Consider the following 13,346-nt stretch of genomic DNA (forward strand, 5'->3'; position numbering starts at 1 on the left):
ATTGGCTGTAGGTTTATTCAAGCTTGTAGCATTGTAGTTCCCTACATTGTGCATAAAACGTTATCTAATTTTCCTAGAAACTCTTTCAACAATGTCTGTCGAAGAGAACGCTGCACCAGCATAATATGCAAATGCAGTGGGGAATGGGGAGCAGGAAGGTGTTATAAATATTTCAGAAAGAGTCAGAAATGGACCTAATTTAAACTAGCAGACTATGAAGTCCCAGCATTAGGTGGGACCGTAACATTCGTGATTGAGGCACACAAGTCATTCAGGACAGAGGAATTCTATTCATGGGTCAAATACCCACCTGCAGACACACGCACAAAAACATTTTATTCTTACACTCCAGATGAAACACCAGAAGAATACTGTCCGTACGAGGACATTGACGTTCCGCTCAGTTACCAGGAGCATATAAACCTGTTTAAAGGCGCCCTTCCACCCACCACAGAAAAAGTAAGACTCAGTCCGCTCAGCAGAGACGGAGCAACTTGGCCAGGCCTAGCGGCTTACACACACCATCCAGTCGTTGCCACTTCCAATAGCAGACTGCCATTCTAGATAGCACAGAAAATGACACAGTTAGGAGGCAGTGTTTCCGAACACTGGCCTACAAGAAAAACACAGAATACTGACAATTTGCTTGCCAATGAGGATAGCTTCCCCAATAGAGGATTGTACCTCCTGGGGTACAGTTTTCGCTACCATCTACACCAGAACTCATGGTATCCCTTCAATAGCAATGATACCAGAAGTATTAAGACAAATACAGAATGAGTATGGAGCAGAACCTGCTCTAATCTTCGGGATTAAATTATTAGGCAATTTTGCCCAGGTATCAACAGTTATGTTAGCAAACATAAAAGGTGAGGCAGCAGCGGTGCTATACGCCAGCGCATAAGGGAATGCACTCTGCACAACAAGAATTACCGAAATGTATTGACGATACATACGCCAAATTAGGTAGAGATAATTTGGGAGCTAGAGCTACAAAACCACAAGTAGTCCTGAAAAGTATAACTGATTCTTCTAAAAAGACATGGGATAATATACACCAGTAAAACAGAAAGAATAGATCACAATTTAGGGGTGAGTCTCCCAACAGGAGCCCTCTGAAAGGAGGGATAAACTCAGAAATCATGATAATATTAAAAAACCTGACAGGTATCAGATACTGATACATGCTCCTCTCGGTCCTTTCAGGGTTCATCAAAAAACTCAGAGAGGAAAGGAGGGTCAGAAAACAGATCTGAAGAATGAACAAAGTCAAGAGACACACAACTCAGTTCAGACTTTAATATTCAGACTTTAATATAAAAAAAGAAGAAAAACCAAAATCAAAACCTCAATTTAAAATGAAGAAAGTAGCATGACTTAAAATAAGAAATTCCCAGGCTACTGAGAACACAAATTCTGAATGGGGGATGGGCTCTGACGATGCTATACAGCGCAGCAGAAATAACAATAGCTCGCTGGAACCTGATGGAATTTCTAGTGACAGCGGTGTTGAATGAAGATATCACCGTGTCCCACACTAGTTACACTCCATATGGAGGGGGACATACCTAGGAAAGTTAAAGGTCTCTTTTGGGAGAACCTGTCCTTTGGATACTATATCCTTTTAGCAGAAAATAATTGCCCGCCTGAGTTTGTTGTGGACTGCCCAAAGGGAAAAACTGTAATTTTACCAGCTTTCTCCAACCTCGTTCCAGAGTCCTTAAAATGTTCATACGCACAGGAGTGGGTGGTAGCACTTGCTCCTGCATGATGCCGTAATCATGTAGGGTCGGATGCTGAGTCACATCACCATGAAATCCCAGTAAAACCTACTTCATCTCCACAGAGACAGTACCCAATAAGACATGACGCGATGAAACAAGTCAGGGAGATCCTAGATCAACTTAAATACCAAGAGGTAAACGAAAATTGCACCTCTTCCATGAATAATCCTTTGTTTCCTGTAATGAAACCAAATAATTCATATTGTCTAGTTTTAGACAACAGACATTTGAACACATGCACAAAAACATTTCCAGTACAAAATACACACAATGCCGCATTGATGAATAACATTGTGCAGAAAAAATACAAAACAACACTCAATATCTCAAATTGATTTGTTTGCCAAAATATAGCACCTGAAAGCAGATATTTGACAGCATTTTCAGCCCTAGGCTCTCAGCATCAATTTTGTAGATTGCCCCAAGGGTATTAAAATAGCCCCAGGTTATTCTCAGCAAGGGTTACAGAGTTGCTTCAAACTTTTGATGAAGAGGCATTGCCCTATGTAGATGATATTTATCTGCCTGAAGATGACTTATTGGATCACTTGACCAGGGTGAGCAACATAATTTTGGTGTTTGCCACTGAGGGCTGTGAATTGAACTTCAAAAAAATCTAAAATTGCCCACCTAAATGTCCTATTTTTGGCATATGAGTTGTCAAGTGAAAGAAAAAGCCTAGCAGCCCACTTTTTAGAAAAGTGTGCACTGCTCCAACCTCCAAAGACTCTGAACAATTTACAATCAATTTTGGGATTCTTACATTTTGGCAGATCATACATTTTAGACTATGCAGACAAAGTAAAACCTTTCTACAATTTAATTAGACCTGATTTTTCAGTTCACCATTGGACACAGGAACACACAGAAATCCTACATTCCTTACCAGCTGACGTGATAGCTTCCAAACACTTACACACATGTAAACACTACGAATTTGGTAATCCGTGAAATAGCGGGAAAATCAGGATACACATACCTGACCTTCAATGAAGGAGAAACAGTACCAACTGCATAAAATCTCATTTGTACACAAACGCTGAGATGCTCTTTGCATCCACGGAAAAGACTGTAGTGAGAGAAAGAGCGCTGGCACAGGGGAAACGAATAATTGTTGTAACTCCAGTACCAACCTTAAAGGCTGTTATTAAAGCAAGCGTTTCAAATGGAAAAGCAACAAATGTAGACTGCAAATTTGATTCTACATTAACAACTCAAGTATTTCTGCAGTATGAACAAGAATAACCTCTCCTGAATGAAATAATGCCTCTAGATCAGTATGAATACATTATTTACACTGACGGGTCTGTTCAGTTTGCCGTAGGAAGTAAACAGCGATACAGCACAGCATGTGCGATTGTTAAGGGTCATATGTGAGACAGCAAGTTCGGTCCTAGCAATACACAGACGCAGTCTATAAAGATTGCATGGCTCAGCTGGCAGAACTAAAAGCCCCAGTACTGGCACTAAAGAATACGGATCGAGCATTCCTCACACATCTACAACGAGAACATCCGGGTGGTGAAGTTATGCCTAGATTGGCTGAGAACCTCTACACCATCCTAGGTGAAACAACACCTGTCCTTACTCTCAGATAACATGGATTGAATGGATTTTATGCGAGGTCCCAGGACCCCACGTCGTAAACGCTTCTTATACGCTATATACAACGAAGTTTGGAAAATCTCTCAACAGGAAACTGCGGAGAGATTGTGTGAAATTGACAAAGTTAACCTAGAAAAGGCTTTGGCTGTGGTTGACAATGCTATGACCACACTAACATCCAGGATTTATTCACTGGGCAACATTGTGTCTTTTGCTATAGATATAATTGAACAGGATCTGTCCATCTTACAACTTGGGCAATCACTTTTAAGATCTGTTCTATTATTAAGCTAGATGTTACAGTCATTGTGATCTAGTTACGTGCCCTAGCGATATATTAACAGTAAGTCTCTGTTCTCTGCTTAGAATCTATCGGAAAGGCAGATGAGAATGGAACAAAGAGATGCAAAATATACAATGCTGCACATTGAAAAATTAGACCAATTATCTTTTACCGTGGCAGAGTCACCGCCCACAGAATGGTTAATTCATGGCCATATAACATTGCCAGTAACCACTTTCCAATTTCAATATTGCCTGGAATGCCACCAAGCAGGCAGGTATGCAGCAATGAGAAAGAACTTTGTGCATGAATCTTGGGAATTGCCTATAGATTTAGGTGCAGGAATGAGGACACTGAAGTATTTCTCAGCAGTACAGACTGCGAGACTTCGTTAAGTGGGATTCTAATTTGCCAAGATATTATGCTTCACGGGGCCTGTAATGGTTCCGTTGCAAACTTGTCCTGTCATTTAAAGGGATCCCCAGCTGCCATGGTTAATCGAGTGTTCAGGTTGCTCTTGAAATGGGAGTTACTTAATTCTGAATGATCAAGGTTGTTGTGGGATGCTTCCAGGCATCGCATATCTAGTCACAGTAAGTTCCAGGGTTACTTGTTGTATGCAAGTATTGTTTCCACCAACCAACACCATCAAGGAGGCACCTTTATCACAGTATCTCATAATTTACTCCTGAAGAGATTATGCAACTGTGGGGTCGGGCGCTCAACTTTACACTGGCTGACCTCTTTCCTCTCATCGCAGAGCTTTCAAGTTGCTCAGCACCCGTACACGTCAAAGAACATACCTCTGTTGCAGGAAGTCGAGTCTAAAGCTAGAGTCTAAACCCTACTTTGTTTAATCTGTACATGGCCCATCTAGCAGAAGTAGCGAGAAAACACAATTTGACTATTGTTTCATATGCCGATTATGCCCAATTTATTGTCCCCTTGTCCCAGGACCCGGCATGGTCAGTTTTCTCTAAGCTTAGAGGAGCTAGCCTTATGGAGGTCCAACCATTGCCTTAAACCTAATGGCAACAAAACTGAAATGATGATAGTCGGTAAGGCCCCCTTGATATGGACATCTACATGGTGGCCTGAGACATTAGGGCAAATTCCTGCCCCGAAAGCAGAAGTAAAGAATCTAGGGGTCTGGATGGATTCCAAACTTACGTTTGAAAGCAAAATCTGGAGGGTGGCGGGGAAATGTTTCGGGACTCTCAAAGTCCTGAGGAAACTCCTTGATCTTTTACAGATGACTGCCAGGAAAACTATAGTGCATGCCTTGGTTGCCTCCCAGATGGACAATGGCAACATCCTCTATCTGGGTGCATCAAAAAAAGGACTAACCAAGCTTCAATCTATTCAAAATGCGGCCACTCACCTAGTTTTGAACCTTCCAAAAAGTGCAGCGGCCACGAGGGCCCTCGCTACCCTCCAATGGTTGCCCGTGGAGAAGACGATTACGTTTAAGGCCAAGTGCTACTGTCACAGAATTCTGTGGAAAAAAGGGCCGCGGTATCTCAGCTGGATGATAACTGCCTATATACCGGCACGGGTTTTAAGATCTAAAGGCACTTCCCTGGTAACTGTGCCAAGAATACAGAAAGTCAGGATGGGAGCTTGATCCTTTGGATACCTAGCAGCCTAGAACTGGAATATTTTGCCAGTGGTGCTGAGATCCGAACCGTGGAAAGCACTTTCTGCAAGGGATTAAAGACCTGGCTGTTCCCGCCTTCCAACTAAATTCTAAATAATTGAGTGCTGCTATTTGGTCAGAGCACTCACAGCTGGTAGACTCCAAGCCGGCTCCACTGAATAGTCTGCTGTAGTGTGGAGACACAAAAGCAGTGTTACCATGCTCTTTATAAATTGATAAATGAATATATATATCTGAGCAGCAAATGAAAAGGTTAATTGGTCATGTTATGTGCACTGATTATCTCTATATGGTGTGCATCTGACCAACTCCCCTAATGCCTTTCATTTGTAGTATAGGCTTGAATAGTAATTGAGAATGGACTCATCCATTTTACCAACCATCCACCTTTGTAAATAAACTATTGTCAAAACGCGTCAAGTTCTGTTGACTGTCTCCTCCCCCCCTGTAGGAAAATTGAACATCCATACTCTCTCTCTCCCCCAAACCCTCCCCCCCAACCCCCAGAAGGAAAATTGATCAGCGATACCACGCTACTGGCTGAACGGAATAACACCAAATTCGGCAAAATGCGAGCTCTTGGTTCAGAATGCTCACTTTTTATGATTTATTGTAAATTCGTTCTGTAGTTTTTGAGGAATTAAGGCTCAAAAACCCTGGATGATTGGGTTCGCAGGAACCTTGCAAGAGTTCAGCACTTACACAACTTCAAAAAATAGAGCCCTCCGATTAGCCGAACAGGCTCCCTCCCTCCCCCCATTGCCTGCATCTCTCCCACAAAATCCAGGGGGCCCTCGGTTCCCTAATTGGCTGGCTGTAACATGAAGAAAAATGCTGTGCCACCATTGCAGAATATAAGAACTCTGTTTCTGTATCCAGAAAAAAATAATAGTTAACTAGGGGCAATGCTGTGGGGGTACCCTGGCACCCTGTACCTTGGGGGAGGGGTCACAGAAGAACACATCCAGGGACAATTATTTAAAATAAATTGGGGGATTTCTGCAATCATGCAGATGTCCATCAGGAGCCAGTGCAGTGCTCGGGAGTCCAGCAGGGGATTGACAAGAACATAGGAGACCATGCTTGCTCCTGCAAGAGTCTTGCATGATCAGAGCAATGTAAAAAAGAAAAAACCAGGGGGCAGAGCGTCTACGGTGGGTTGCCACGCACAGCAGTTGATTGACCCTGCGGTGGTGGGTTGGGCGCAGGGCCTGGCCAAAAGCCAGACCCTGCCCCATGCTCTGCTCAGCCGAAAGACATGCATGGAAGGGATTGGCCATACGCACGGTAATCCAATATTATTTTGCTAAAAAGAAAACTATAAATTACCTTTAAAAAATCAAAGGTTAAATTGACGTCATACCTGGATTAAAATGCCAGTTTAAACGTAATGTTTAAAAAAAAACCACTCAAATTCAATAGTTATAGTTATTTCAATTTTCTATAACTTGTGCCCTCATTATCCACTCACATACAACACTCCTGTCACTGATAACATTATATACCAAAATGCATCAATGGCCTTCGTCTTAACACAAAACATTGACATGAGGCCTTATCCCATACTCTGCTGCAGGAGGGTTTTTCAATGTTGCTAAAATCACTGGTATCAGCACCAGAGTTTCCAGACGTTTTGTGATTTTAGTCAACGTATGCCACAGGCCAGCGCCCCACTCTAAAAAGTGTTCCAGCTCCAGAATCCAGTGCAGTTTACCATCTGCCCCATTTTTGGGCAGATCAGGATCTTAGCCAGAGTCAAAGGGTGTGGTCAAGGTTGTGATGTTTACAAACAACTGTTGTTATTACATTAAAAAAATCACACCTGCCTCATACCCATTAAAGCTAGGTGGGTCACAGTCCAAAAAGTTTGGGAAGCACTGATCTATTTGATTGACTCAGAAACAGAAAAGTCTTTCCTTACATGGTATTCATTAAAACGGCAATGTACTGAATTTTGTTTCTGGAAGTCACATTTGATCTCATGAAATTTATGGAAAATCACCGTCAGTGTAACAGATGCAAACTCTTGGGAAGGTGTCTACCACAAGCTAATCATCCAGCTCAGGGTATATCTGCACTTCTTGGATGCTTAGTGCAAACACCTGGAAAACAGCACTGTGATAAACACCTGAGACTTCAAAACTGCGACACATGATTACCACCCGGAAATATCAATGTGTATCCTCCACGAAGAAAGAGAAGTACTGTCTGAGTTGGTCAGAATAAGAATACAAAGGCATCCTGCACACTGAATCAGACATTTCAGTCTCTTACTGGGATCCCTTGGATTTCAAACATGACTCAGTTTTCCTTTCTAGTTTCGCTTATTCTGTCAGTTGCGGTAACACCCTAGCCTAACTTACTAGTATTTTTGCACATATTCCTAAAGATCAACTCTGCTTCTTTATGGCTATTTTTTTACAGTTGTGAATCTGACAACTTCTTCAATTGTATGCTGTATTCCTTTACACCATATAAAAATCTCTGCTCTGAGGTCAGCCGTTCCCCATGGGACCTTGTGTTTTATCAAAATGACATACTTCAGCCAGCAGTTACAGACAGACGTGTTTAAATGTTAAGGAGCAGTCTTCCCTTTCTCATAAACTCTTCAGAGTTCCCTTATTCTGAGGTAGCCTTTGAGAAAGAGTTAGATGCATTAATTCAGACTTCTGCCCTACATAGAAAACACGTTGGTATCCCAGAACGAGAAAATATTTGCTGTTTTTATTTATTCTCCCAATAGCAACTTCTTGGCAAAGGGGCTTATCAAAAGAAACTTTCTGTCCTGGCTAGATGATATACTTTAGTTTATCAAAGTCATTCAAAATTACCTGTTCCAATATCTCATTCTCAGCTAAATGATCCATATCCTTTTCTGCCAGAGTTCATAAAGAGTAAACAACTTATAAAAACGTGCTGAATATCCTCAGGCAAATATTTAACAAAACATAAAGGCATCAAACCTAGCAGTGTGCCCCACCAAAGAACCTGAACCTGAGTAAGTGGATGGATACAAATCAGTCATCCATTTTTTCTAAAATGAGGCATGAAAATAGCTGGCTTTTTCAAGCTGTCCTCATGAGCAATCTCAAAGGCTGCTGGAAGTGACAGAAATTGCCTTTCATCCTTCGGCCAATTCAACATCAAATCTATATCTCCCTCAGGAACATCATCCTTCGTAGTCACTGGTAGTTTCAACTCCAACCTACTGGAAGTGCTATTCCATCATGGTTTGTATGATGGATAGACATTCGTGGGAGTAGTGCTGACCACTTTCTAAAGAACAAATCACTGATAATGTGTCCAAGCCACTGATGTCTTGAAAGTCCTATGTGGCCCAAGAATCCATATAGGCATTGGGCTGAATAGACTTCCATTTTCTTAGTAGTACAGACTTCAGTCACTAATATATTGGTTCATCTACAAGGTCGGCTATCTCTTCTGTCGCCTTTTCCAAATAATGTTGTACAGACTCTAGCTTCTTACGTGCCACCTAAATGCCCTTCAGCGACTACTGACACTCTTGATGTTGCAGTAAGTAAATGCAGAGCCCTAAAATCAACAACGAGATCCACAGTTTGCCATGTTGGTGCAATCAAACGAGCTTGTGGTGCCTTAACTCTGAAAGAAGCCAGACGATATGGAAGGTTAGAGAATAATTCCTCCATGGCAAGCCTGACTGACATTGCTGAATATTTGTATAAGTAATCGCTGTTGAGATGGCAAAAGTGCCTACAATGTGGCTTTGGATAAAATGAAGATCAAACAAATAAATCAGATCATAACTCCACAACATCAATCCAGGTCCGTACTGTTAAACAGACATATTAGGGGTTGAAGAAGCCACATTTTCTTTCATTTTCATCATTATATTAAGGATTAAAACCTAGAGCCGTGTCGTCTGAGATGGCTGTGTTCGGTTTGTGGTTTCAGCTGACTTTAGCCGACACCATCTCTCCATTGCATTCTACAAATACCACAGTTTGGTTAGATATCTATATTTCTCTCCAGAACCAGCTGGTGCAGCACATTCTGGTCTGCAGTGGACTCCTACAGAAGTCACATTCCCGTTCCTTACTAGCAAGTTGGGGGTTGCTCGGCTCTCCGTGGGCAAACGTAATGCTTATGTCTAGCCATTATATATTTTTCTCTCTCAGGAATGCTGTCTTTTAAAGGCACGCTATGACAAACTTCAATCCCAGATGTCATAATAGAATTTTAAACACTACAACAAAAGGTGAGTGGAGCACTTTTTTCTATTATCTTGTCCATCTCTTATATTATTTAACCGCTAGGGATCTTTTGCTAATTTGATGGGCAAAAAGAATGTCAATAAAAATAAGTTAAACTTATGTGATCTCTGAAACGGCAAATGGCTATACTGTGTATTCTGGAATCTTTATACTGGTGGCACCAAAGAAGAAAATGAGGGATACGGGCACAGAAGCATCTTTTATGCCTTACCATGTAATGATAACCAGTAAAAGACATGCGTGGCAGTGAACATCCGATGACATAAGTGGTACTACCAGTGTAGAGACACCATGAAAAAGCTTTCTTGTATTCCAGTCTAGGGCCAGAATATTTCAAAGATATAGAATCTACAAAGGTAATACAGTTAATCAGAAACATAACTTTTACAAAATGGATGAAAGTTCAGAGAGTGTCTGTCACTATACTTTGTTATCAGCCATGGAGTGGCTGTTAATGACTATTCCTCCATGCCCATCTGCAATTGCTTTCTAATGTTCTAGTATCCACTGGAAGACATTCTTCTCAAATTCTTACAGTGTCGTACTCACCTTTTCTCTGGACGAGTTCCTCAGATCTCCTCTTAGAGTGCTCAAGTCTTCCATGCTCCCACCATGACCAACCGTGCTCTCTGCCCGCAGCTCTTTTACCCGACCCTGTAATTGTCGGAGCATCTTGAGGGCCCCAAAGTCATGCTGTCCATGGACAGAGACGGCATTCAGTGAAGGCGAAGAGGCAGATCTTAGGTGGGAACTGTTGCTTCTTTCCTGCTTTAGGAATAGGAGTGTCAATCATATGTTTCTGCATTTATAGTTATACTTACATTTGTAGCGACTGGGACAGCACCCTCTCACTAGGGAATGTTGGAGATTTAACTCTAACAGAGTAATATGAAGTCAAAAGTCAAATAAAGTCACCCGTTAACAGTACAAAACACTATTTACCATTCAGAACATCAATGTTGATTCTCATCATGTGGTCAGTACCACTCCTCTGGATGATTACTCACCATACAAATCATACTCACCTCTCGATTAGCCCAATGTTGCTGTGAATTTAATCTAAGAGTCGGATTTAAAATCTGACATGCAGAACTCCGTCCGTCAAGGTGGCAGTGGACATTAACTTCTGAGGACATTTAGAGATGACCCCCGGCCAAGGGTTATCTTTGTGTTTTGAAAGGAACCTATGTCTCGTTGGTTCCTTTCAAGGAATAAGACATTTGGTGGCTCCTGCCATTTGTTCTGATGGCCGTTCACCAAACTTTAAAACTTTTTTTGTTTTTCAGAACCAAACGACCAAAGCGAGTGTATGTTTCAGGAGAACAAAACAAAAATGACCCTAGTACCCTGGGAGTTTCACCCATAGTGTGGGGGCCAGTTTTTCCTGGCCGTCTCATATAGGAAAATAAAAGATATTACACCACCCACCCTACATTGGGCAGGTGGTGTAATGTCCTTCCTGTGACAGCCCCAGTCAGGCTGTTGGAGAAAGTTTTACGTTGGCAGAGCCTATGGGATCTCCGTGGACAGACAACTTAGGGGGTGTCTGTCTCTTAATACTCTGTTACTTTGATTTCTGCCTAAACGTTTCTGGGTGTCATATGTCTGCCTCGTATATCCTGTACTCCTGGTGGGCGGGTGCTGTGGGGGGTACCAACGATCATTGCTATCTAATTGTTTTGCTTCTGCTTTACGCTGGTATTGATTTCTCTGCTGATTCTGACTGTACAGTGCTTCTTCACTTCATTGGCCCGTCCACAGCTGTGTTGTATTTCGTTTAATGACACCCGATATGTATATTTTTCCTCTTGTGTTATAATAATAAAAAAAAGTTAAAAAAATATATATATTCTGTTACTTTGGTGAAAGAATACCCTGTCCCCCAAACTTCAAATCCATCCATTCTTTCACTGCTCCACTCTTTGTCAATACCTCTCACCCACACAACCCAAATTCCAAATCTGTACTACAACTGCTGCTCTAGCATTATTGGCACTGTCAGCTTCTTGCCTTACTTCGCTTTTTTGTTTACTCTAGAAAATCTTTCACTGGGGACAAAGAATCTGAAAAGGCTAAAACATGTTTGCAGTAATATCATTGTCTACTAAAAATAAGTACTCTTTAAACTTTTCTTCTGAAGAGTATAACCAGGGCAAAAAACAGTATAAACCTTAACTTGAAAGAAAGAAGTAGGAAATAATATAAGGCAGAACTAAGAAAGTGGTCTCAATGGGAATGTTACATATGAACCCTGGTATGCAGGAAATGGTTTTGTTTATTTTGTTCAGTTTATGCATGCGAGCATCCACTCTCCTTGATTTGTATCATTACTGTTCTCGTTTGGAAGATTCTTCATATCATCTAATTCTGTTATGTCAACACCATAAACACAGTTTTTCTTGACTACTTATAAGAATTAACACCTGGGAACAATCCAATAGCCATGTGTCAAGAGGTGGTAGGGGGCGGGTCTCAGACACAACTGCTGAAAACCAATTAGGCTGATGTTTTAGTCGATCCAGCAAAAACAATACATGCCAAATACAGGCTTCAATGACTATGCAGTTCCTTTTGACTCTATGGATTAGTCTTCATTGTGGCGCAAGTGATGGTATATGGGAACAGACCCTGGTTTGTTGATACTTTCCCTGAGTTTATGTATCAAAAGGTATTGCTACTAATAATATTATCAGGATGGATCATTTTCTAGGTGGATTTTAACACAAACAAGACCAGCGACACCTGCTGAATCAACATCTAGCACATGTACCTAAAGCAGTTACTCTTTGAAGAACAGATCTTTTCATACCTCAAGGGAACAATAATAATATTAATGTTTACAACTACTATGGTGGTCAGATCTCAAATCTGGTCTGCAGAAGCTACTGACAGTTTTGACCACTGCTTACAGGATTGGAAGCTTACTCATTAGAAACTGGAGATATTGTACTATAGATATTAAACCATGATCTTTTAAATCCTTTCATTAAATGGAAAAAACAGAGCAAAAAAGAATGTGCAACATATTTCCCTCCGATATACCAACTCAAAATGTTCTGCTACATGGTCAAATAGTCTGTCAAGTGTATCAATAGTCTATCAAGTGCATCAATATTATACTAACGTGATTTGACACTGCTGGGTTTACCTCTAGTCTCTGAAATTGTCCCCTGCATAAACAGTATTGTGAATGGGGATTAGACTAGTAGGGACATTAAATGCGGCAACCATAAGTGCTGTTCAGTTAGTTCCATCCTTCTCTGGCTGCACCAGGATGAGGGAGCAGGAATGTCATTGATTGTGAACCGTCTCCACAGGCAGAAGCAACATGGAGGCCTGTTGTGCTGCTGTGTCAGGAGGCCGAGCTAACAACTCCTGGCAGGTTAGGGAGCCTAAGTTCTAGCTGGCTAAAAGGGTGAAAGAAAGCTATGGTGGGCATTGCACCTTCTGTACCACGCCATCAGTCTCACATTGTCCAATGAAAACAAATACGGGCCATTCACAGGGACATCTCCAAAGCATGCTCACAGTGAGTTGGACTGCACAAGAGGCATGCTGACTAGAGCACGTCTCTCCACCACCCTTTCTCATTAGAACATAAATGAGTTGTAACAATGCTAATATCATTTACTTTTTAAGTTGAGCCTAAGGCCAGCGTGCAAGCGCTGCTCGCTCTGTGAGACATGCTGTATTAGGGTATGCACTGGAAGCCCTGCTCTCTCTCCGCCCATATTTGTCATTGGCTTGTGTCATTGTCCTTCGAA

General features: G+C 41.6%; 1 protein-coding gene across 1 annotated transcript in view; it reads right to left on the reverse strand.

Annotated features, from left to right (window-relative positions):
- The window catches only part of LOC144792163 (uncharacterized), a 581,805-nt gene that overhangs the window by 52,624 nt on the left and 515,835 nt on the right, over positions 1–13,346 (reverse strand). The window contains exon 27 of the mRNA XM_078667056.1: positions 10,132–10,347. Within this exon, the coding sequence (XP_078523182.1) occupies positions 10,132–10,347 (216 nt within the window). The remainder of the gene's footprint in view (positions 1–10,131; positions 10,348–13,346) is intronic.

Source organism: Lissotriton helveticus, chromosome 11 (genome assembly GCF_964261635.1).
Source record: "Lissotriton helveticus chromosome 11, aLisHel1.1, whole genome shotgun sequence".
NCBI lineage: Eukaryota > Metazoa > Chordata > Amphibia > Caudata > Salamandridae > Lissotriton > Lissotriton helveticus.